Genomic DNA, 26347 nt, shown 5'->3' on the forward strand with positions numbered 1-26347 from the left:
ACTCACTCACCCCCCTCTCTCTTCTCACTTCTTCCCCCCATTCTCCCTCTTTCCTTAACTCATTCACTCCCCCCTCTCTCTTCCAACTTCTTCCCCCCCATTCTCCCTCTTTCCCTAACTCACTCCCCCCCCTCTCTTCTCACTTCTTCCCCCCCCATTCTCCCTCTTTCCCTAACTCACTCCCCCCACCTCTCTTCTCACTTCTTCCCCCCCATTCTCCCTCTTTCCCTAACTCACTCACCCCCCCTCTTCCTCTCATCTCTCTCTTCTTCATGTATTAGCAGCCAGTGGTAATCCCATGACCGTCGGTGGTTAACTGCCCTAGGGACCATTGGGACCGCTGGTAAGGAAGTATGTGGTCATCTCTCCCTTCCCCTTCACCTTAACCAGGCCTCTGTGGTCCAGCTGGTAGCCTTTTTTTACCAGGACGTGGTACAGGTCTGTGGTCACCTGGGACAAGACAACACAAGAACACTTAAGTGTGTGTATGTGTGTGTGTGTGTGTGTGTGTGTGTGTGTGTGTGTGTGTGTGTGTGTGTGTGTGTGTGTGTGTGTGTGTGTGTCATTGCCAATTTACTCTGTTCCTTCTGACTGCTCAATCCACTGTCTCATCAGCCCAGCCAGGCAATTTATAAACTTGATCTCCATTATAAAAAGCATCGAGACATTATCTAACATTTCTTTTAGACTAACATTTAGCTTTTTTTTTTAGACATTTGCAAAATTGTTTCAATATTCAACTCCAGCTGTCCCATAGTAATGAACGTGTCGGGAGCCTGGACGAGACAGACAGACAGGCAGGCAGGCAGGCAGCGTTTCTCAGTCAGTTGAAATCATGAATCAGCTGGCATCATTTATTATATTTTAAAATTATTATTATTATTTTTTACCTTTATTTAACTAGGCAAGTCAGATAAAATCGAATTCTTATTTTTAATGATAGCCTAGGAACAGTGGGTTAACTGCCTTGTTCAGTCTGCCCCTTGTCAGCTCATGGATTCGATCTTGCAACCTTTCGGTTACTGGCCCAATACTCTAACCATTATACTCTAACCATTAGGCTACCTGCCACCCCCACATTTTTATGGATATTTACAAAGAAATGTTGACTGAAAAAAGGTAAAACGGAACAAAGCGCAGCTTGTTTGCAGTCTTTCCAGCTTGAAGTGATTGTGTTAGCTGTGTTGTTGGCTAGCTCCTCTGAACAACAGTGTCCTGACGAGAGAGCACATTTTCTATGCCTTGCGAAATCGCGCCTCATTAGCTCATTGGTATATGTGTCTATATAAATGTCACTAGAAAACAGCTTAAACAAAAGCAAATGCAGCTACTTTGTTGTTATTCTGGCTTCACTGTTTGACGTGATCGTAAGTTAGCCATGGTTGACTAGCTAGGCAGCAAGGGATAAGAGTGTTGCCAGCCAGTATGGCAATGGAACATTTAGACCGAACGACTGGGTCGTGTCCATAGATACAGAACAAAAAGACTGATCGACTGGGTCACGTCTCTGGCAACTGAACCGAGAGAACGTACGAACAGCCTGCTTGGGTAGCAACCCTAGATTTGTGTCAGGACTATATATGTTGTGGAAGGATGAAATAGTATGAATAAATTCATCAAAATAACGTTTTTTTATGTAAAAATATCAATCATTATTTGAATATGTTGGTAACCCGTTGTATTAAAGTGATAATGCCTTCGAAGTCGGTGTTTGGAGGATATTGGCACGGTCGCGGGCCAAACAACCCCCATGCCAATATATCCTCCAAACGTTTCATTTGACCTTTTTTCAATTGACATTTGTTTGTATATATCCATAACAATGATGCCAGCTTTCATGATTTCGACTGACTGAGAAAAGCTGCCTGCCGGTCTGTCTCGTCCAGACTCCCGACACATTCATTACTATAGGACGGTTGGAGATCGAATTTGAATATTGAAACAATGTTGCAAATGTCAGAGAGACAGACAGCAAGGTTTATACAAATCTCCGCTGTTGAAAACTAAATCTAGTCTAAAAGAAGTCTAAAAGAAATGTGAGATAATGTCTAGATGATTTTTATAATGGAGATCACATTTATAAATTGCTTGGCTGGGCTGATGAGACAGTGGATTGCGCAGTGAGATGGAACAGAGTAAATAGGCATTTTAATGTCATAGATTTAGCCGGTGGTAACTTGTGGAATAGACACTGGCTGGAATTCAATTGTGTTCTGTTCTATTCAATTGTGTTCTGTTCTATTCAATTGTGTTCTGTTCTATAATGTTCAAGGCACTACACAGTGGAAGGAAGAGTATATGATGGAAAGTGTAGATCTAGTTGAAGTGGAACACTTGGTATCTAGTTACAGCTATTGTTCCTTCCTTGTAAAAACTCATGGTCGCAAAATACTCTTAAGGAAGACGTCAAGCTTGACGTCAAAACGTCAGTCACCTGTACTCATCCTGAATAATGGATTAAAGTGAGCTAAAATAAATGAATCTCTGCCTCTTTTGTTAAATGCTCCAACTCCTTTCTGCCTTAAATTAGTCCTTTTGGAAAGTTTGTCTTGGTAAGCCCTTCTCATGAGCTGCAGTAGGGTTTTATGTACAGCAGGTGGCAGCACTGGTCATGGAGAACAGAGGGGACACTGAATCTACTGTATATTGAGTTCAAGCTCATCATCTATTTATTATCCATTCAATTCATTGACTAATTAATATTGCATTTCAATAAGTGTTAAAAGTGAAAGCTGTAGGACTCAATGACATATAAAAGTAGGTGTATGTACCTGTATGCAGTCTGGGACTCCGGTGCTGTCCATTCGACTGGCTACGTTGACAGTGTTCCCCCAGATATCATACTGGGGCTTCCTGGCCCCAATCACCCCAGCCACCACCGGACCCATGTTGAGACCTGCATGAGGAGACCACAGTCAACCTGCATCGCACCACTTCACTCTACCTACCTCTTAACTAAACCCTAGCCCAATAATGGAGCCTAACCTTACTTCTTATAGTCCCGAGGACTTTACATGTTTTGTTTTCGAGGTGAATTGGCTCTGGAAGACAAGACAGCCAAATACTCCTTCTAAACGTGAATGGATTCTTAATTACGGTATGGTTCTAGAAGCATAAATCCTTCTACTTTCATATTACATCAAAATCATTTCACAAACGCAAAATACACACTTACTGTACACTGTTTTAAATGAGCTGCAGCCGACAGTATTTCTCAGTGACAACACTTTTGTTGCGCCTGTCTTTCGTTTACACACAACTGTTCGGAGACGCAGATAGCGAATTAGCACAGGTAGTCCACTCTGTCTTACGTCTGTTTCCCATAAAAAAAGCGCTGTAACATTGAAATATGGTGTGTATTAATTTCACCTTAAAAAAAAAATCTTGCTGATATGAAAGATAATGTCTTCATGCTTCTAAAACCGTACCTCAAGAAATGCCTGTTACTGTTCAGACCGAGCGCTGTGGCTCTTAACAAAACTCCCCCGTACAGAGGACGCCTTCGTTCAATGACTCTTATGTGTAATATAATCATTATCAAGGGCTAGGGAATCCCAATGTTGTCCTAGAGCGCTGCAACACCCGCAGGCTTTTGTTCCAGCCCAACACTAATACACATCAACTAATGGTTGACTACTGTCGCCCTCCAAGACCAGGATTGATCCAGATTCTCAGTGTGTAGACTTTACAAAGGGACACGTCAACAGAAACGTGGAAGTTATTGAAAGAGTGTTCGTTGATGTACTTCATCTGTTCTCTGTCTCATGACGGCTACTACTCCTACTCCTCCTGCTACTCCCGCTACTACTCCTACTCCTCCTGCTATTACTCCTCCTGCTACTCCTACTACTCCTACTACTACTCCTCCTGCTACTCCTACTACTCCTCCTGCTACTCCTGCTGCTACTCCTCCTACTCCTACTCCTCCTGCTGCTACTCCTGCTACTCCTATTCCTTCTGCTGCTACTCCTACTCATCCTGCTACTCCTACTTCTCCTGCTGCTACTCCTACTCCTCCTGCTGGCTGCTACTCCTACTCCTCCTGCTGCTACTCCTACTCCTCCTGCTGCTACTCCTACTCCTCCTGCTACTCTCCTACTCCTCCTGCTACTCTCCTACTCCTCCTGCTACTCCTACTCCTCCTCCTCCTGCTGCTAATCCTGCTGCTACTCCTGCTACTCCTCCTGCTGCTACTCCTACTCCTCCTGCTGCTACTCCTACTCCTCCTGCTGCTACTCCTACTCCTCCTGCTCCTCCTCCTGCTAATCCTGCTACTCCTCCTGCTTCTACTCCTGCTACTCCTCCTGCTGCTACTCCTACTACTCCTATTCCTTCTGCTGCTACTCCTACTCATCCTGCTACTCCTCCTACTCCTGCTGCTACTCCTACTCCTCCTGCTGCTACTCCTACTCCTCCTGCTGCTACTCCTATTCCTTCTGCTGCTACTCCTACTCATCCTGCTACTCCTCCTACTCCTGCTGCTACTCCTACTCCTCCTGCTGCTACTCCTACTCCTCCTGCTACTCTCCTGCTCCTCCTACTCCTCCTCCTGCTACTCCTACTCCTCCTGCTGCTACTCCTACTCCTCCTGCTGCTACTCCTACTCCTCCTGCTGCTCCTCCTCCTCCTCCTGCTGCTACTCCTGCTACTCATCCTGCTGCTACTCCTGCTACTCCTCCTGCTGCTACTCCTACTCATCCTACTCCTCCTGCTGCTACTCCTACTCCTCCTCCTGCTAATCCTGCTACTCCTCCTGCTTCTACTCCCGCTACTCCTCCTGCTGCTACTCCTGCTACTCCTATTCCTTCTGCTGCTACTCCTACTCATCCTGCTACTCCTCCTACTCCTCTTGCTACTCCTACTCCTCCTGCTGCTACTCCTACTCCTCCTGCTGCTACTCCTACTCCTCCTGCTACTCCTACACCTCCTGCTGCTACTCCCACACCTCCTGCTGCTACTCCTACTCCTCTTGCTGCTACTCCTACTCCTCCTGCTGCTCCTGCTACTCCTTCTGCTACTCCTTCTGCTACTACTACTCCTCCTGCTGCTACTCTTGCTACTCTTGCTACTCCTACTTTTCCTGCTACTCTTGCTCCTCCTCCTGCTACTGCTCCTCCTACTCCTCCTGCTCCTATCTACTACTGCTCCTCCTCCTACTACTCCTGCTCCTCCTGCTCCTCCTGCTAATCCTACTACTCCTACCATACCTCTACTATAGGTCCAGGGACTCACCTATTTTCATCTGGAAGTTATTGAAGGAGTGTTCATTGATGTACTTCATTTGTTCTTTGAGTCTCATAGCGTAGTCTGCCAGAGCCAGGATGTGTGATCGTCCCTCGCGGTCGTAGGTAGAGTCATTGAGGCCAGAGGCTGCCATGTAAGTGCTACCGATGGTCTTTATCTTTTCCAGCTGGCGGAACTTGTCCTCACTGATGATCTGGGGGGAGAGGGAGGAACAGACATAGGATCTTCATTTGAGACAGTTTGCTACAGCAGGAAAAACAATCCTGCAGCAACAGGAAATTTCAATTATTCTGTGGATTATAATTAATGGACATTTTTGTAGGGGTTGATACATTTTTCAGAAGGGAAAAGCAAGTCAAAAAAAAGAAAAAATATAGCCTTTCGTGAACTAACACTCCCACCTCCTACTCACACTGACTTTGCTCATAGCTACTTTATTGAGAAAAAATGTACTTACTATGACTGACATATGTGGTTGTCCCACCTAGCTGGATAAGAGCATCTGCTAAATGACTAAAATGTAATGTAAAAACGTAGTCAAAGGATTGTCATCAGCGGAAGAGAGTTACGAACTACAGTCTTCTTTTTCTTCTTTCGTAGACACAGAACATGTCATCATGCATGGACTACTGTTACTGTTCCCCCTAGTGCTGATTTGTGGCTTTCATTACAGACTATTCCGATGCGATTTACAATCTCCCTCCATTATACTTTTGAATCTTCCACTCCTCCACCTTCCCTCAGTCCTCCCCTCCCTCCTCATTGGCTCTTGGAAGATTAAAATAAGTACAAACAGAGAAACAAACCTCGTCAAAGTCTGCAATGATCTCGTTGAGCAGCCGGAGACACTCCACTCCCTCGTTGTTGGCCTCCAGCTCTACGTAGAACTCAGAGAAGTTGGAGATGGAGGCAAACATGACGGCCACACACTCACAGGACTGGTAGTAGAGCTCGTCATTACGCCGCTCCCGCGTCAGGAAGTGGGCGGCCACGTCTTTAGGCAGGATGTTGTGGAGGAGCCGGCGGTTGTAGGCCTGAAGCTCCTCCATCTCCTCTTTCTCCTCTGTGGCCTGGAGGGGACAGACACAGGGGAATGGGGAAACGGTTTGTTAAAAAGCCTGTGGCCTGGAGGGAACAGACACAGGGGAATGGGGAAACGGTTTGTTAAAAAGCCTGTGGCCAGGAGGGGACAGACACAGGGGAATGGGGAAACGGTTTGTTAAAAAGCCTGTGGCCTGGAGGGAACAGACACAGGGGAATGGGGAAACGGTTTGTTAAAAAGCCTGTGGCCTGGAGGGAACAGACACAGGGGAATGGGGAAACGGTTTGTTAAAAAGCCTGTGGCCAGGAGGGAACAGACACAGGGGAATGGGGAAACGGTTTGTTAAAAAGCCTGTGGCCTGGAGGGAACAGACACAGGGGAATGGGGAAACGGTTTGTTAAAAAGCCTGTGGCCAGGAGGGGACAGACACAGGGGAATGGGGAAACGGTTTGTTAAAAAGCCTGTGGCCAGGAGGGGACAGACACAGGGGAATGGGGAAACGGTTTGTTAAAAAGCCTGTGGCCAGGAGGGGACAGACACAGGGGAATGGGGAAACGGTTTGTTAAAAAGCCTGTGGCCTGGAGGGGACAGACACAGGGGAATGGGGAAACAGTTTGTTAAAAAGCCTGTGGCCAGGAGGGAACAGACACAGGGGAATGGGGAAACGGCTTGTTAAAAAGCCTGTGGCCAGGAGGGAGCAGACACAGGGGAATGGGGAAACGGCTTGTTAAAAAGCCTGTGGCCTGGAGGGAACAGACACAGGGGAATGGGGAAACGGTTTGTTAAAAAGCCTGTGGCCTGGAGGGAACAGACACAGGGGAATGGGGAAACGGCTTGTTAAAAAGCCTGTGGCCTGGAGGGAACAGACACAGGGGAATGGGGAAACGGTTTGTTAAAAAGCCTGTGGCCTGGAGGGGACAGACACAGGGGAATGGGGAAACCACATCACTGTCTGTCTGTAGGTATTGAGAGGAACTCTGAATGCTGATTGGTTTTTGGTACAGTATTCCACTGAAGTTCGACCAGAGGTGAGAGTAACGTCACTCTGCTGCATCCGTTTGATAAATGGAGAAAGGCTGAGCTCTGCAATCTTAGTGATGTCACCAGATACAAACAAACGAGGCGTGCAGTGGACTCCACCTGCTGGACCAGTGTGTGTGAGGCCGGGTCCTACCTGCAGCTTCCACAGGAAGTCGAGGCGTGCGGTGGACTCCACCTGCTGAGCATGCAGGTACAGAGCCAGGACGAACACCGTAAGGATGACAGGGGTCATGACCTTTAGGGACACCTTGGTCACAGTCTCCTGGCTGGATGGGGGAAACAGAACCACAATCAACCAACCAACCAACCAATCAATCAATCAATCACACTCCTGGCTGAGAGGAGACAGGACCACAATCAATCAACCAACCAATCACACTCCTGGCTGGATGGGGGAGACAGGACCACAATCAATCAACCAACCAATCACACTCCTGGCTGAGAGGAGACAGGACCACAATCAATCAACCAACCAATCACACTCCTGGCTGGATGGGGGAGACAGGACCACAATCAATCAACCAACCAATCACACTCCTGGCTGAGAGGAGACAGGACCACAATCAATCAACCAACCAATCACACTCCTGGCCGAGAGGAGACAGGGGGAGGATGGACTCAGTCCAGGAGTAGACATGGTAACAGAACACTGAGCTGAGAGGAGACAGGGGGAGGATGGATTCAGTCTAGGAGTAGACATGGTAACAGAACATTGAGTTGAGAGGAGACAGGGGGAGGATGGATTCAGTCTAGGAGTAGACATGGTAACAGAACACTGAGCTGAGAGGAGACAGGGGGAGGATGGACTCAGTCCAGGAGTAGACATGGTAACAGAACACTGAGCTGAGAGGAGACAGGGGGAGGATGGATTCAGTCTAGGAGTAGACATGGTAACAGAACATTGAGTTGAGAGGAGACAGGGAGGATGGATTCAGTCTAGGAGTAGACATGGTAACAGAACACTGAGCTGAGAGGAGACAGGGAGGATGGATTCAGTCCAGGAGTAGACATGGTAACAGAACATTGAGTTGAGAGGAGACAGGGGGAGGATGGATTCAGTCCAGGAGTAGACATGGTAACAGAACATTGAGTTGAGAGGAGACAGGGGGAGGATGGACTCAGTCTAGGAGTAGACATGGTAACAGAACATTGAGTTGAGAGGAGACAGGGAGGATGGATTCAGTCTAGGAGTAGACATGGTAACAGAACATTGAGCTGAGAGGAGACAGGGGGAGGATGGATTCAGTCTAGGAGTAGACATGGTAACAGAACATTGAGTTGAGAGGAGACAGGGGGAGGATGGATTCAGTCTAGGAGTAGACATGGTAACAGAACATTGAGTTAAGAGGAGACAGGGGGAGGATGGATTCAGTCTAGGAGTAGACATGGTAACAGAACATTGAGTTGAGAGGAGACAGGGGGAGGATGGATTCAGTCTAGGAGTAGACATGGTAACAGAACATTGAGTTGAGAGGAGACAGGGGGAGGATGGATTCAGTCTAGGAGTAGACATGGTAACAGAACATTGAGTTGAGAGGAGACAGGGGGAGGATGGATTCAGTCTAGGAGTAGACATGGTAACAGAACATTGAGTTGAGAGGAGACAGGGGGAGGATGGATTCAGTCTAGGAGTAGACATGGTAACAGAACATTGAGTTGAGAGGAGACAGGGAGGATGGATTCAGTCTAGGAGTAGACATGGTAACAGAACATTGAGTTGAGAGGAGACAGGGGGAGGATGGATTCAGTCTAGGAGTAGACATGGTAACAGAACACTGACACTATAAGACCTAAAGACAGAAATGAACGTACCATGTCCCTGTAGCTGTTTCATTGAAACTAGGAATCCTAGGGAAAAAATAAAACACACATTTATTAAATAGTTTCAACACTTGACAAGACCTTTGTGCTTTGCACAGCTTAAGTATTTGAACGAAAACAAGTACTACTTGAACAAATACTATTTGAGGTGGGCTAGGGTTAGGGTGGGCGGGTGGGCAGTAGGCTACAGTTAGTGACTCACAGGGTGTGTGTGTGTGTGTGGTGTGTGTCTGTGTTTGTCAGTGTGTCTTAACTCACAGGGTGCTGGCGGTGAGCAGCAGGTCTGCATTGTCGAACAGGGCCACCTGGGGCCACTCCACCAGCAGCAGGAAGGTGACCTGGATCAGCACCATGAGGGCCAGCTTCCCTATACTGCTGATGTGGAGGAACACACTGCAGGCCAGCAGGGTCAGGAGAACACTGTAGCAGAAATACTGGAAGGGGGGAGGGGAGAGGCATAGCAAGTTATAACAATGTTAATAAACACAGACACTAGTCACACCACACACACACACAGTAGCGTCCCAGCTGGGCTCACCTCAGGGAAGTGGCATGGTGTGGGCTGGCTGGGGCACAGGGTCAGTCTGTCCTGTGCTGACTGGCTCAGGTTGTGTAGTAGACACAGGGTCACCAAGCTGGAGGACAGGTTCCTCTCACGCACCACACAGTCCACCAGGCCCTCTCTGTCACAGGTCAACTAGAGAGAGATACAGTCTTAAATCACATGTCAACCAACAGAGAAGCCAGCTGAACAGAGAAGCCAGCTGAACAGAGAAGCCAGCTGAACAGAGAAGCCAGCTGAACAGAGAAGCCAGCTGAACAGAGAAGCCAGCTGAACAACTACATTCACACACACACAAGTTAGTCAGTTAGCAGACACTCTTAGTGACGTACAGTAGTGAGTGCATACATTTTCGTAGTGCAATTGCAGGCACTATTGGGAGAATTGTCATCCCTACCATGTTAACAAAGGCAGACATGAAGAGAAGTAGGATGGTGAGGACTCCCACCAGGGTACTGTTGGTACGAGACTGGACTATAGTCGTAGTCACTGTCTGCAAGGCAACTGGGAAGAGCTGGGAGGAGAAGAGAGAGGGGGAGAGCGAGAGAAAGAGAGGGGTTATTATTCATTTTAGTGCTTGTTATACATGAAAATGTAAATTCAAACAAATGTTAACTTTTGGGTACATCTCTATAAAAGGTGCTTGTATGATTTAAAAAATGATGGAGGAGTCTGTCCTTTACCTTGACGCAGGAGTAAATGGCACAGATGAAGAGGATGTTGACGAGGATGATGAAGATGATGATGTAGACACCCAGCATGAGAGGTGTGCTGTGGAGAGGAACTGACTCAAGTCACAACTGCACCACAATCAATCCCCACAGGTCACTATTCAGTACATGTTCTATGATAGTTTAAAAAGGCTGTCCCTTATTTGGTCCTTGGAGCTGGATACCCTGTGTCGGTTCAGCCCGACCAACTAGCAGCCTTGTTAGTTCCATACGGTTACAGAAAGGTGGAGGTTTAAGAGAAGTACTTACTGTGGGAAGATGATAATCTGAATGAAACAGATGAAGCAGAAGACTGACAGAGCACAGGCCACGTAGCCTCCAAAACGATCATCCACCTTCTTGGAGAACTAAAAACACAATGAGGAGAAGAGCAGCAAACTCAACTCAACACTCTGCATATAATGTCCCAAAAACATCTCTAGCTGTCAAATCCTTACTTCCTCCGTCCTCTTGTTTCCTCAATTCTTCGCTTCCCTCTCAAAGCTCATTTGAGGAGGTTCGGATTGGAGCCTCCTCCTCCAATGACATTTGAGAGGGAGGTGTGGAATTGAGGAAACAAGGACTGAAAAAAAACAAGGATTTAACACCTAGTAATGTTTTCAGACACAGCCAATGAATCACCACCCTATCTCCTCCCACCTTGTTCTCCAGGTCTTTAGTCTGGAAGGTGAGCAGAAACTTCTTGACGTGGTCTTTACGGAGTTGGTCTATGCTGCGGGCATCGATGGCTCGGCCCAGAAACTCATCCACCTCATCCTCAGGGTTCAGGGCCTCCTGGGAACAACGGCTACACACACACACACACACACACACACACACACACACACACACACACACACACACACACACACACACACACACACACACACACACACACACACAGTCAGCAACCCAATAATATCTACTGGGCCAATGACTACACTACACACACAGAGTAACCCATTAACAACTACTGGGCCAAATTAAGATAACTCACTTGTCTTGTCTGGACGTTTCATCAATTCCCTGGGAGAAGAGAGAACGAGATGGAGAGAAGAAAAGAGAACGAGCGATAAAGAGAGAGCAAGAGGGAGGGGTAGAAAGAGAGAGATAGGAGAGAGATAGTGAGACAGAGATTAGGTTTTAGACAGGTAACCAGTGAAAACCGCAGTGAAAGATAGCCAATGAAAAACACACAGAGTCAGACTCAGACTTCTGCACACTTAATCCCTGGTAGCCAGACTGATGTTTTAATTAATGCTGTGAGGATTCAAATTATACCCTCCTCCCCCCCTGGGCAATACCCCTCAGAGAAGGAGAGAGAGAAAAAGATGAGGAGAGGGGAAGATGAGAGGAGAGGGGAAGATGAGAGGAGAAGGGAGGGGTGAGGCGAGAGAGCAAAAGACAGGGGAAAGGAGAGGTTGAAGACAACAGGAGGAGAGGAGAGGATGCAGACAACAGGAGGAGAGGATGCAGACAACAGGATGCAGACAACAGGAGGAAATGAGAGGAGCGGATGCAGACAACAGGAGGAGAGGAGAGGTTGCAGACAACAGGAGGAGAGGAGAGGTTGCAGACAACAGGAGAGGAGAGGATGCAGACAACAGGATGCAGACAACAGGAGGAAATGAGAGGAGCGGATGCAGACAACAGGAGGAGAGGAGAGGATGCAGACAACAGGAGGAGAGGAGAGGATGCAGACAACAGGAGGAGAGGATGCAGACAACAGGATGCAGACAACAGGAGGAAATGAGAGGAGCGGTTGCAGACAACAGGAGGAGAGGAGAGGATGCAGACAACAGGAGAGGAGAGGATGCAGACAACAGGAGGAGAGGAGAGGTTGCAGACAACAGGAGAGGAGAGGTTGCAGACAACAGGAGGAGAGGAGAGGATGCAGACAACAGGAGAGGAGAGGATGCAGACAACAGGAGGAGAGGAGAGGATGCAGACAACAGGAGAGGAGAGGATGCAGACAACAGGAGAGGAGAGGATGCAGACAACAGGAGGAGAGGAGAGGTTGCAGACAACAGGAGGAGAGGAGAGGTTGCAGACAACAGGAGGAGAGGAGAGGTTGCAGACAACAGGAGAGGAGAGGATGCAGACAACAGGAGAGGAGAGGATGCAGACAACAGGAGGAGAGGAGAGGTTGCAAACAACAGGAGGAGAGGAGAGGTTGCAGACAACAGGAGGAGAGGAGAGGATGCAGACAACAGGAGGAGAGGAGAGGATGCAGACAACAGGAGGAGAGGAGAGGTTGCAGACAACAGGAGGAGAGGAGAGGTTGCAGACAACAGGAGGAGAGGAGAGGATGCAGACAACAGGAGGAGAGGAGAGGTTGCAGACAACAGGAGGAGAGGAGAGGTTGCAGACAACAGGAGGAGAGGAGAGGTTGCAGACAACAGGAGGAGAGGAGAGGTTGCAGACAACAGGAGAGGAGAGGATGCAGACAACAGGAGGAGAGGAGAGGTTGCAGAGAACAGGAGGAGAGGAGAGGTTGCAGACAACAGGAGGAGAGGAGAGGATGCAGACAACAGGAGGAGAGGAGAGGATGCAGACAACAGGAGAGGAGAGGATGCAGACAACAGGAGAGGAGAGGATGCAGACAACAGGAGAGGAGAGGATGCAGACAACAGGAGGAGAGGAGAGGTTGCAGAGAACAGGAGGAGATAAGAAAGGTTCATTGCGATGCAGCCCTGCATTGACTGATCAGATCATTGTTGATTCGAAATTCAAGTTTAAAGTTGTATTAGTCGTATGTAAGTAGTCTAGCGGTTAAGAGCATTGTGTCAGTAACCGAATGTTAGAGCCGACTAGGTGACAAATCTGTCGATGTGCCTCTGAGCAAGGCACTAAACCCTAACTGGTCCTGTAAGTGGCTCTGGACAAAAGAGTCTGATAAATTACTAACATGTAAATGTACAGTACATTGTCCAATGAAATGCTTGCAGGTTATTCTCAACAATGCAACAACAACAAGAAGTAATAAAAGATAAGAATAGGAACATAAAGCAAATGGCTCAGTAGAATAAACATGTTAGAATAAGTATAAAACAAGAAGGTACAATTTATAGTCCAATATCTTCTGGGAAGGGGAATTGGGAGGCAAGTGTTTAAATTGTGCAGTTTTAGCAATAATAATAAGAGACTGGTAGCAGCAGTTGTGATGTGTGTGTGTGTGTGGCATAAATGTGTCTGTCTGTCTGTCTGTCTGTGTGTGTGTGTGTGTGTGGCATAAATGTGTCTGTCTGTCTGTCTGTGTGTGTGTGTGTGTGTGTGTGGCATAAATGTGTCTGTCTGTCTGTCTGTGTGTGTGTGTGTGTGTGGCATAAATGTGTCTGTCTGTCTGTCTGTGTGTGTGTGTGTGTGTGTGTGGCATAAATGTGTCTGTCTGTCTGTCTGTGTGTGTGTGTGTGTGTGTGTGGCATAAATGTGTCCGTCTGTGTGTCTGTCTGTGTGTGTGTGTGTGTACTTTTTTTGCATTTTTAATTTATTTAACCTTTATTTAACTAGGCAAGTCAGTAAAGAACAAATTCTTATTTACAATGACGGCCTACCAAAAGGCCTCCTGCGGGGACGGGGGCCTGGGATTGAAAATAAATAAATACAATATAAAAATAGGACAAAACACACATCACAACAAGAGAGACAACACAACACTACATAAAGAGAGACCTAAGACAACAACAACACATGACAACACAGCATTGTAGCAACACAACATAGCAACAACATGGTAGCAACACAACATAGCAACAACATGGTAGCAACACAACATGGTAGCAGCACAAAACATGGTACACACATTATTGGGCACAGACAACAGCACAAAGAGCAAGAAGGTAGAGACAACAATACATCAAGCAAAGCAGCCACAACTGTCAGTAAGAGTGTCCATGATTGAGTCTTTGAATGAAGAGATTGAGATAAAACTGTCCAGTTTGAGTGTTTGTTGCAGCTCGTTCCAGTTGCTAGCTGCAGCGAACTGAAAAGACGAGCGACCCAGTGATGTGTGTGCTTTCGGGGCCTTTAACAGAATGTGACTGGCAGAACGGGTGTTGTATGTGGAGGATGAGGGCTGCAGTAGATATCTCAGATAGGGGGGGAGTGAGGCCTAAGAGGGTTTTATAAATCAGCATCAACCAGTGGGTCTTGCGATGGGTGAACAGAGATGACCAGTTTACAGAGGAGTATAGAGTGCAGTGATGTGTCCGATAAGGGGCATTGGTGGCAAATCTGATGGCCGAATGGAAAAGAACATCTAGCCGCTCGAGAGCACCCTTACCTGCCGATCTATAAATTATGTCTCCGTAATCTAGCATGGGTAGGATGTTCATCTGAATCAGGGTTAGTTTGGCAGCTGGTGTGAAAGAGGAGCGATTTCGATAGAGGAAACCAAGTCTAGATTTAACTTTAGCCTGCAGCTTTGATATGTGCTAAGAGAAGGACAGTGTACTTGTGTACTTGTGTGAGGTGACTACCTCAAGCTCTAAACCGTCAGAGGTAGTAATAACACCTGTGGGAAGAGGGGCATTCTTCTTACCAAACCACATGACCTTTGTTTTGGAGGTGTTCAGAACAAGGTTAAGGGTAGAGAAAGCTTGTTGTAGAACATTTAACACAAAATCCGGGGAGGGGCCAGCTGAGTATAAGACTGTATCATCTGCATATAAAAATGGATGAGAGAGCTTCCTACTGCCTGAGTTATGTAGTTGATGTAAATTGAGAAGAGCGTGGGGCCTAGGATCGAGCCTTGGGGTACTCCCTTGGTGACAGGCATTGGCTGAGACAGCAGATTTTCTGACTTTATACTATGCACTCTTTGAGAGAGGTAGTTAGCAAACCAGCCCAAAGACCCCTCAGAGACAGCAATACTCCTTAGCCGGCCCACAAGAATGGAATGGTCTACCGTATCAAAAGCTTTGGCTAGGTCAATAAAAAAAGCAGCACAATATTGCTTAGAATCAAGGGCAATGCAGCGAACTGAAAAGAGGAGTGACCCAGGGGTGTATGCGCTTTGGGGACCTTTAACAGAATCTGACTGGCAGAATGGGTGTTGTATGTGGAGGACGAGGGCTGCAGTAGATATCTCAGATAGGGGGGAGTGAGGCCTAAGAGGGTTTTCCTGCCTGGTTGGCCCTGTCCGGGGGTATCGTCGAACGGGGTCACAGTGTCACCCGACCCTTCCTGTCTCAGCCTCCAGTATTTATGCTGCAATAGTTTATGTGTCGGGGGGCTTGGATCAGTCTGTTATATCTGGAGTATTTCTCCTGTCTTATCCAGTGGCCTGTGTGAATTTAAGTATGCTCCCTCTAACTCTTCTCTCGGAGGACCTGAGTCCTAGGACCATGCCTCAGGACTACCTGGCCTGATGACTCCTTGATGTCCCCAGTCCACCTGGTTATGCTGCTGCTCCAGTTTCAACTGTTCTGCCTGCGGCTATGGAACCCTGACCTGTTCACCAGACGTGCTACCTGTCCCAGACCTGCTGTTTTCAACTCTCTCTCTAACTTTGAATGTTCGGCTATGAAAAGCCAACTGACATTTACTCCTGAGGTGCTGACCTGTTGCACCCTCTACAACCACTGTGATTATTATTATTATTATTAATTGACCCTGCTGGTCGTCTATGAATGTTTGAACATCTTGGTCACTGTTATAATCTCCACTTGGCACAGCAGAAGAGGACTAACCACCCATTAGAGCCTAGTTCCTCTCTAGGTTTCTTCCTAGGTTCCTGCCTTTCTAGGGAGTTTTTCCTGGCCACCGTGCTTCTACATCTGCATTGCTTGCTGTTTGGGGGTTTAGGCTGGGTTTCTGGATAGCACTTTGTGACATCGGCTGATGTAAAAAGGGCTTTATAAAAACATTTGATTGATTGATTGATTGAATGGTGACATCATTGAGTACCTTTAAGGTTGCAGTGACACATCCATAACCTGAGCAGAAACCAGATTGCATACCCGAGAGAATACTATAGACATCAAGAAAGCCAGTCAGTTGATTATTGACAAGTTTTCCAACACTTTTGATAAACAGGGCAAAATAGAAATAGGCCTATAACAGTTAGGACCAGCTTGCTTTAGGACTTGGTCAGGTGGTTTAAGCATGCCCCAGTTTAGGTCACCTAGCAGGACAAATTCAGACTTAGTGTAAGTGGCCAGGAGAGAGCTTAGGGCAGGTAGAGTACAGGCCGGTGCTGATGGAGGACGATAGCACCCAGCAACAGTCAACAGCTATTTGAAAGTTTAATGCTTCAAACCAGCAAATCAAATTGTTTGGGGACAGACTTGGTGGAGACAACCGAGCACTGAAGGTGATCCTTGGTAAAGATTGCCACTCCACAACCTTTGGAAGATCTGTCTCACAGAAAAAGGTTATAACCAGAAAGGTTAACGTCAGTATTCAAAACACTCTTCCTTAACCACGTCTCAGTAATGACCAACACATCTGCATTGGAGCTGTGAACCCACACTTTCAATTGATCCATTTTAGGTAATAAGCGTCTAGTGTTAACGTCCAGAAAACCCAGGCTTTTACAAGAGCAGAAATCAGTGAAGCAGATATCAGAGCACAAGTCAGAATTGGGGCTAGCAACAGTAGATGGGCCAGGGTGTACATGCACATTTCCAGATATCAACAGTAATACAATCAAGGCACGGCATAGGACAGGGAGAGCTCTGCAGTGCTGATTTATGACATCTGAATGTGCATCAGATGGCAACAAGAACATATTATACAGCAATGTCATCAGGTAACATGAATACAAAGACAGCGAGAGGTGGTTAGAATAGGATGGCAGGCCAAAAGTCTGTAACCAATAGAGAGTCAGAGTCCCGAGTGTGGGAACAAACATAGTGTGTCCCACGTTTGGGTAAAGAAAGTTTGTAGTCTACAAAGTAAGCAGGAGACATGAGGCAAATAGCAAAATGCACAATAATTTTTTAAAATATATAACTACTTTATATATAACCATTGTAAATTCAGAGTCATTCGCACCAACAGTGCATGAGTGCTGGAGGCGAGCGAAAGCTCGGGAGAGAGGGGTGAGTGTAGTGGGGGTACCTGTACCAGACAGGGGGAGACAGGCCAGGGAGAAAGGGGTGAGTGTAGTGGGGGTACCTGTACCAGACAGGGGGAGACAAGCCAGGGAGAGAGGGGTGAGTGTAGTGGGGGTACCTGTACCAGACAGGGGGAGACAGGCCAGGGAGAGAGGGGTGAGTGTAGTGGGGGTACCTGTACCAGACAGGGGGAGACAGGCCAGGGAGAGAGGGGTGAGTGTAGTGGGGGTACCTGTACCAGACAGGGGGAGACAGGCCAGGGAGAGAGGGGTGAGTGTAGTGGGGGTACCTGTACCAGACAGGGGGAGACAGGCCAGGGAGAGAGGGGTGAGTGTAGTGGGGGTACCTGTACCAGACAGGGGGAGACAGACGGTAAACAGATCGCCAGGTGGAGTCCAAGCAGCAGTGCAGCAGGCAACGGGAGAAGGTGTCACACCCACTTGGGAGAAGCTTTTATTTCTGGAGGCAGATTACTTGTAGAAAATGCCAGTGAATGGTCTTTAAACAGCAGGAGGGGGCTTCAGAGGACGCTTCAAAGACTCCTGCTACTTGTTGGGCCCAAAGGCCTCGACACATTTTACTTCACACCTTGATGCTGATTGAATTTGTATCTGGTCTGTCCTTGCGAGTCTTAACTCAGTGTTCAGTCCCCATAAAATATATCATTGTAATGTACTTTATTTTTTTCATTTTTTCTCTTTTTCTTCTTGGCTTTCAAAATAGCATCAGACCAAACACTAGTCACTCAGTTCCAGGTTGGATGGTGTCCTCCGGTCTCTACTGTTTGTTTGCTAGAGCACCCTCCGTATAGCTTGGAAAAAGAAAACCTTGGAAGCAGTAATCTCTACAGTTCATTTTGGTCAAAATGAGGTTGTACGTTTGGAGTTTTGATCTGGAGCGAAGGCTATGCTGTGGTTAGCATCCTACATATGTACCTGCCGAAAAATCCAAGTTTATCTAACTCCAAATCTAAACTTTTGTAAAAAACATGTTGAAAAATGTGAGCTCACATGCAGCTGTGCCTCTCTCTCTGAAGGTGTAGAGAGTCAGTGCAGGTGGTCAGTCCAGTTCAAGTGTTCAAGTGTTCAGCAGTCTGATGGCTTGTAGATAGAAACTCTCTCTGTTGGTATCAGACCTCATGCTCCGATACCATCTGCCCGGCAGTAAGGGAGTGAACAGCTATTAGCTGGGGTGTGTGTGGAGTCTTTGATGATGCTTCCTCAGGCAGCTTCTCGGAATCATCTCAGTCTTTAACAAGTGTAAGGCTAGCTGTCTGCTGCTGGCCACTAACTTCCATTGGGTGTTGGCTGTCCACTAACCACAGTAGGGGCTGTGTAACTCACACTTGTTGTGATGCTGGTTGGTCTATACTAATCAATACAGGTTCTGGGCTTTCCATTGGCTGTTTGAGAGCTTTAGGCTTATAATAGACACAGTTCATTAAAGCTAGAGGAATTCTACAACATAGAAAGCCCTTTTAAAAGCAACTGGAAAGAATCCTAAAACAATAATCTATCAGTTCTCAACCAATTCCAATTGGTCCATGACAGCCATATTCTAATTGGTCCATGACAGCTATATTCTAATTGGTCCATGACAGCCATATTCTAATTGGTCCCTGAACGTGTCCAGACAAATGAAAAGAAAGTTACACACTCATCTCTCCATGATGTGGATTTATTTGTCCAAAGAGCCTTTATCAGGGTGTAGTGCTGAGCGATTACCCGAAATGTTGGTTATTTTGGGGGTTTTAAACAACTAATTGACCGACGGTTCAATTATCTGAATTCCATTTTGTTATGTTTTTTTCCCTGTGAGCTCAATGAGCACATTGCGCAGTTTCTCTAGAGATACACTACATGACCAAAAGTATGTGGACACCTGCTCATTGAAAATCTAATTCCAAAATCATGGGCATTAATATGGAATTGGTCCCCCCTTTTCTGCTATAACAGCCTCCACTCTTCTGGGAAGGCTTTCCACTAGATGTTGGAACATTGCTGTGGAGACTTGCTTCCATTCAGCCACAAGAGCATTAGTGAGGTCGGGCACTGATGTTGGGCGATTAGGCCTGGCTCGCAGTTGCCGTTCCAATTCATCCCAAAGGTGTTCGATGGGGTTGAGGTCAGGGCTCTGTCCTGACCAGTCAAGTTCTTCCACACCAACCTCGTCAAACCATTTCTGTATGGACCTCGCTTTGTGCACAGGGGCATTGTCATGCTGAAACAGGAAAGGGCCTTCCCCAAACTGTTGCCACAAATTTGGAAGCACAGAATTGTCTTGAATGTCATTGTATGCTGTAGCATTAAGATTTCCCTTAACTGGAACTAAGGGGCCTAGCCCGAACCATGAAAAACAGCCCCAGACCATTATTCCTCCTCCACAAACTTTACATTTTCCACTATGCATTGGGGCAGGTAGCATTTGTGGTTCTGCTCGGCCATGGAAACTCATTTCATGAAGCTCCAGATGAACAGTTCTTGTGCTGACGTTGCTTCCAGAGAAGTTGGGAACTCGGTAGTGAGTGTTGCAACCAAGGACAGACTATTTTTACGCACTACACGCTTCAGCACTCGGCAGTCCGTTCTGTGAGCTTGTGTGGCCTAATGTGATTTACTGACTTGTTGGAAAGGTGGCATCCTATGACGGTGAAAGTCACGGAGCTCTTCAGTAAGGCCAATCTACTGACAATGTTTGTGCTCAATTTTATACACCTGTCAGCAACGGGTGTGGCTGAAATAGCCAAATCCACTAATTTGAAGGGGTGTCCACATACTTTGGCATTTATAGTGTTAATCAGATCAAGCCTGAACTGTGCAATGTGGTAGGGAGTTGTAGTTTCCAACAGGCCAATATTCTATATAGTTTAGTGCAGAAAAAGTGGTAATTGACTACAATGACCATAATCCATTGCACACCTACTTGTCCGGTCTGTGTGTTTCTATAGACCTGCTACATTAGGTTAGTGTGGAGCAGACAGAGAGAAGAGACAGAAGAACGTGCGATGGAGAGGGATATAGAGCAGTTGCTTCGCGAGGTATCTCTACCTGAAAATACATGATCTAAGTGATTGATAGTTGGTATTCAGCAGTTATAAAAGTATGCCTTATTTACTTTGAAGAACTACTAAAATTGTGATTTCGTCAGACAGCTCTATAAAGATGAGATGATGACTTGGAATGAAGTAATAAAATAATTGAATAAAACATATGTAATATAGACAACTTAAATATTTTATTAAAGTAATGTGATTCCTTGGCAGTCACTACCATCATGGGACTTTTATGAATTGTTTTATTCTATGTCGTTACAGCATTCAACGCACATAATGCATAGTCTATTTAATGTTTGTTTTTTAAAATATTGAAACCAAACCGACCTCAAAAAGCATTAATCGCTAAGCACTATCAGAGTGTCATCAGTCTCTCATCATCTGTCTGAAGTCCTTGGTCCTGGAGAACCTCGTGTCAGGTGAGTACCCAGTGTGGCATCAGGCCCTCGGTGACCAATCAACATATTCAACCCCATCCATCCCTCATCCATCCATTCTCCCTCATCCAGCCTCCATCCCTCCCAGAGTGCGTCTCTCACCATGTGTCTGAAGACCTTGGAGTCCTTGGTCCTGGAGAACCTTGTGTCGGGTACCCAGCGTGGCATCAGGCCCTCAGTGGAGTTGGCACGTGCCCGCTGCATCATGGCACTCTTAGCCATCGCTGCCTTCTCCTCTTTCTGCAGGGAGGGAACAGACCACACCAATGGACCTTAATCACACTGGACATCTGAATGTGTTATACAGTAATTGTTCAGTCTATTTTTTCTATACAGAAGAGTCAGAGAGAGATTTTGAAGAAAATACATTATTTTTGATAATACAATGAATTGAACTATCCAGCAGAAACACAAAAACGAGAAGATCAAAGAATAAATGGATAACTAAAGGCAATGAAGAGTTTCTGTGGTCTGAAAACTATAAAGTATTCTTGCTCTTCTTCTTCTGTAGTTGAAAAACTATTTATTAAACTTGTTTAAATACACGACAGACCCTTTTCTGGCTGCACCCCAGCACCAGGAACGTCTCGATGTTGTTCTCCTTGAGATAGACGTTCCTGTCCCCTCCGAACCCTGGCTCCACCTCATAGTCCCCATTCAGGTACTGTAGGGTGGCCTTGGTGATGTGGATACGCCTGGTACCACACACAGGGACAAATAGGGGTCACATTCACACACTATTATCAGAGCAGAGGTTTTCAAACCTCTCCTCTGGGACCCCCCGACATTGTACCATTTTGGTATAGCCCTTAATAACTAGCTAGTCTGAGTCACCTAATCAAGGGCTTGATAATTAGTTGACAAGCTGAATCAGGTGTGCTAGCTGTGGAATAGTTCAAATACATGGAACGGCTGGGTGTCCCAGAGGAGAGGCTTGAAAACCAATGTATCAGAGAACATTTTCAATATCGGGGACTGCAAAGCCAGAAAGAGTTTAATCAATACCGACACGTTATTATGATGCCCCACATCTAGTTGCATTTATTGTGCTATTTGTTTTTAATTGTAATGCGTCTAAGCCATATGCCTGTAAGTCAAAGACACATGAAAATGTTTTTTAAAAATGGACAATAAATGTAACAACCTGAACTTGTCTGCTGAACCAAATGTTCAGTGTGACTCTATAGGAGTTTCTCATGTTCAGTGTGACTCTATAGGAGTTTCTCATGTTCAGTGTGACTATAGGAGTTTCTCATGTTCAGTGTTACTCTATAGGAGTTTCTCATGTTCAGTGTGACTCTATAGGAGTTTCTCATGTTCAGTGTGACTCTATAGGAGTTTCTCATGTTCAGTGTGACTCTATAGGAGTTTCTCATGTTCAGTTTGACTCTATAGGAGTTTCTCATGTTCAGTGTGACTCTATAGGAGTTTCTCATGTTCAGTGTGACTATAGGAGTTTCTCATGTTCAGTGTGACTCTATAGGAGTTTCTCATGTTCAGTGTGACTCTATAGGAGTTTCTCATGTTCAGTGTGACTCTATAGGAGTTTCTCATGTTCAGTGTGACTCTATAGGAGTTTCTCATGTTCAGTGTGACTCTATAGGAGTTTCTCATGTTCAGTGTGACTCTATAGGAGTTTCTCATGTTCAATGTGACTCTATAGGAGTTTCTCATGTTCAGTGTTACTCTATAGGAGTTTCTCATGTTCAGTGTGACTCTATAGGAGTTTCTCATGTTCAGTGTGACTCTATAGGAGTTTCTCATGTTCAGTGTGACTCTATAGGAGTTTCTCATGTTCAGTGTGACTCTATAGGAGTTTCTCATGTTCAGTGTGACTCTATAGGAGTTTCTCATGTTCAGTGTGACTCTATAGGAGTTTCTCATGTTCAGTGTGACTCTATAGGAGTTTCTCATGTTCAGTGTGACTCTATAGGAGTTTCTCATGTTCAGTGTGACTCTATAGGAGTTTCTCATGTTCAGTGTGACTCTATAGGAGTTTCTCATGTTCAGTGTGACTCTATAGGAGTTTCTCATGTTCAGTGTGACTCTATAGGAGTTTCTCATGTTCAGTGTGACTCTATATGAGTTTCTCAGGGTGTTGTGGCGGGAGGGGCTTACCCTGCCGCGCCCCCTGCCTCCATTTGATTGGCTAGTGTGACGTCATTGGACCAGACGTCAAACTGCCACTTCCTGAGTCCCAGCACCCCACAGTGGACCCTGCCACTATGGATACCCACACGCATGTTCACGTTGACCCCTGTGACCTCTCTCACCAGCCTGCAAAGAGACACACACAGAGATAGACACACACACACAGAGACACACACACACACACACACACACACACACACACACACACACACACACACACACACACACACACACACACACACACACACAGACAGAGATAGACACACACACCAAAAACCACCTGTTACGACAGATTGTATGTTTCTTACTAATTCAAAGACATTCATCATTCATTTGTGTATGTATGTGTACCTGTCTGTGTGTTTGCCTGTCTGTCTGTGTGTGTGTGTGTGTGTGTGTGTGTGTGTGTGTGTGTGTGTGTGTGTGTGTGTGTGTGTGTGTGTGTGTGTGTGTGTGTGTGTGTGTGTGTGTGTTTGTGTGTGTGTGTGTGAGACTCACGAGATGGCCTCGATCATGTCTACTCCCATCTCCACACAGCAGTGGGCGTGGTCGGCCCGGGGCTCAGGCAGCCCCGACACACAGTAGTAGCAGTCCCCAAGGATCTTTATCCTCAGACAGTGGTTCTCCTGTAGTACACAGATACACACACAGTAGTAGCAGTCCCCAAGGATCTTTATCCTCAGACAGTGGTTATCCTGTAGTACACAGACACACACACAGTAGTAGCAGTCCCCAAGGATCTTTATCCTCAGACAGTGGTTCTCCTGTAGTACACAGACACACACACAGTAGTAGCAGTCCCCAAGGATCTTTATCCTCAGACAGTGATTCTCCTGTAGTACACAGACACACACACAGTAGTAGCAGTCCCCAAGGATCTTTATCCTCAGACAGTGATTCTCCTGTAGTACACAGACACACACACAGTAGTAGCAGTCCCCAAGGATCTTTATCCTCAGACAGTGGTTCTCCTGTAGTACACAGACACACACACAGTAGTAGCAGTCCCCAAGGATCTTTATCCTCAGACAGTGGTTCTCCTGTAGTACACAGACACACACACAGTAGTAGCAGTCCCCAAGGATCTTTATCCTCAGACAGTGGTTCTCCTGTAGTACACAGACACACACACAGTAGTAGCAGTCCCCAAGGATCTTTATCCTCAGACAGTGGTTCTCCTGTAGTACACAGACACACACAGTCAGACATGCGCAACCGCACGGCGGACACACACTCACACATGGTACTATTGGTGAATAAACAGCATAAAAGTAGAAGATTGATGTATAACACTAAAATCTAACTAACTGCTTACCGAAGCTAGTTTGTCGAAGCGAGCAAAAAGTTCATTCAGTGTCATCACCAACTCTTGTGCTGTGCATTGTGATGCCAGGCTGGTGAATCCTTCGATGTCTGCAAACAGTATACTGTCGGATGAAGAGGGAGAAAGACAACAAAGAGAATATGAGCGTAAGAGGAAAATAATTTGAGAGTGAGAAAAAAAGAGAGGAAGTGAATGAGGAAGAGACAGAGAGAGATCAATAACCCATAGTTAACATGGTCTAGCGCCTCCCAGCCTGTCTGTTGAGAGAGAGAAGGAGAGAGAGACAGAGAGAGAGACAGAGATATATATATAGAGAGAGACACAGAGACAGAGACAGAGAGAGAAATAGAAATAAAGAGAGAAACAGAGAGAAGGAGAGAGAGACAGAGACAGAGAGCGAGAGAGAGAGAAACAGAGATATATAGAGAGAGAGAGAGAGAGAGAGACAGAGACAGAGACAGAGAGAAACAGAGAGAGAGAGAGACAGAGACAGAGAGAAATAGAGATAAAGAGAGAAACAGAGAGAGATCAATAACACATAATTAACATGGTCTAGCGCCTCCCAGCCTGTCTGTTGAGAGAGTGAAGGAGAGAGAGACAGAGAGAGAGACAGAGACAGAAACAGTGAGAGAGAAAGAGAGAGAGAGAGAGAGAGAGAGAGAGAGAGAGAGAGAGAGAGAGAGAGAGAGACAGACAGACAGACAGAGACTGACAGAGACAGAGAGACATTTATTCTGGTCTGCTTTCCGTCTGGGCCCATATAGGTCACCTCCCTCCTTCCTTCCTTCAGCAATCCCCCCCATCTCTCTCCAGTGAAGACGTCTCAGTATGGTTCTCATTTTCTAACTTGTGATAGTAATTAAAAGGAAGAGGAAAAACAACAACAGATGGCGCTGTTGCCCCCTTTTTCAATGACTCAATATTACAACCACTGACAGAATAAGATAGACAATCTCTGGGGAATTGTCAATGCAACACACCTTTATGGTGAGTGGATAGTTTAGACTAGCTCAGGTAGTCAAGATAGTTTAGACTAGCTCAGGAGGTCAAGATAGTTTAGACTAGCTCAGGTAGTCAAGATAGTTTAGACTAGCTCAGGTAGTCAAGATCGTTTAGACTAGCTCAGGTAGTCAAGATCGTTTAGACTAGCTCAGGTAGTCAAGATAGTTTAGACTAGCTCAGGTAGTCAAGATAGTTTAGACTAGCTCGGGTAGTCAAGATAGTTTAGACTAGCTCGGGTAGTCAAGATAGTTTAGACTAGCTCGGGTAGTCAAGATAGTTTAGACTAGCTCGGGTAGTCAAGATAGTTTAGACTAGCTCGGGTAGTCAAGATAGTTTAGACTAGCTCGGGTAGTCAAGATAGTTTAGACTAGCTCGGGTAGTCAAGATAGTTTAGACTAGCTCGGGTAGTCAAGATAGTTTAGACTAGCTCGGGTAGTCAAGATAGTTTAGACTAGCTCGGGTAGTCAAGATAGTTTAGACTAGCTCGGGTAGTCAAGATAGTTTAGACTAGCTCGGGTAGTCAAGATAGTTTAGACTAGCTCGGGTAGTCAAGATAGTTTAGACTAGCTCAGGTAGTCAAGATAGTTTAGACTAGCTTAGGTAGTCAAGATAGTTTAGACTAGCTCAGGTAGTCAAGATAGTAGTCTCAGGTAGTCAAGATAGTTTAGACAAGCTCAGGTAGTCAAGATAGTTTAGACTAGCTCAGGTAGTCAAGATCGTTTAGACCAGCTCGGGTAGTCAAGATCGTTTAGACCAGCTCGGGTAGTCAAGATAGTTTAGACTAGCTCAGGTAGTCAATATAGTTTAGACTAGCTCAGGTAGTCAAGATAGTTTAGACTAGCTCAGGTAGTCAAGATAGTTTAGACTAGCTCAGGTAGTCAAGATAGTAGTCTCAGGTAGTCA

The 26347-nt window shown here is 46.1% G+C and overlaps 1 protein-coding gene across 3 annotated transcripts in view; it reads right to left on the reverse strand.

Annotated features, from left to right (window-relative positions):
* Window positions 1–224: 224 nt before the first annotated feature.
* Window positions 225–26347, reverse strand: part of LOC120059091 (adenylate cyclase type 6-like) — a 135518-nt gene continuing 109395 nt past the window's right edge. For all 3 annotated transcript variants that reach the window (XM_039007889.1, XM_039007888.1, XM_039007890.1), the window contains 18 exons: window positions 24434–24545; window positions 23617–23744; window positions 23086–23244; window positions 21521–21662; window positions 21070–21207; window positions 11418–11446; window positions 11081–11228; window positions 10691–10788; window positions 10394–10481; window positions 10108–10224; window positions 9687–9845; window positions 9407–9582; window positions 9140–9175; window positions 7461–7593; window positions 6051–6314; window positions 5233–5437; window positions 2772–2896; window positions 225–450 (listed from right to left, as the gene is read on the reverse strand). In XM_039007889.1, the coding sequence (XP_038863817.1) occupies window positions 322–450; window positions 2772–2896; window positions 5233–5437; window positions 6051–6314; window positions 7461–7593; window positions 9140–9175; window positions 9407–9582; window positions 9687–9845; window positions 10108–10224; window positions 10394–10481; window positions 10691–10788; window positions 11081–11228; window positions 11418–11446; window positions 21070–21207; window positions 21521–21662; window positions 23086–23244; window positions 23617–23744; window positions 24434–24545 (2386 nt within the window). In that variant the 3' untranslated portion in view covers window positions 225–321. The remainder of the gene's footprint in view (window positions 451–2771; window positions 2897–5232; window positions 5438–6050; window positions 6315–7460; window positions 7594–9139; window positions 9176–9406; window positions 9583–9686; window positions 9846–10107; window positions 10225–10393; window positions 10482–10690; window positions 10789–11080; window positions 11229–11417; window positions 11447–21069; window positions 21208–21520; window positions 21663–23085; window positions 23245–23616; window positions 23745–24433; window positions 24546–26347) is intronic.

This window comes from Salvelinus namaycush, chromosome 14 (genome assembly GCF_016432855.1).
Source record: "Salvelinus namaycush isolate Seneca chromosome 14, SaNama_1.0, whole genome shotgun sequence".
NCBI classification, from domain to species: Eukaryota; Metazoa; Chordata; class Actinopteri; order Salmoniformes; family Salmonidae; genus Salvelinus; species Salvelinus namaycush.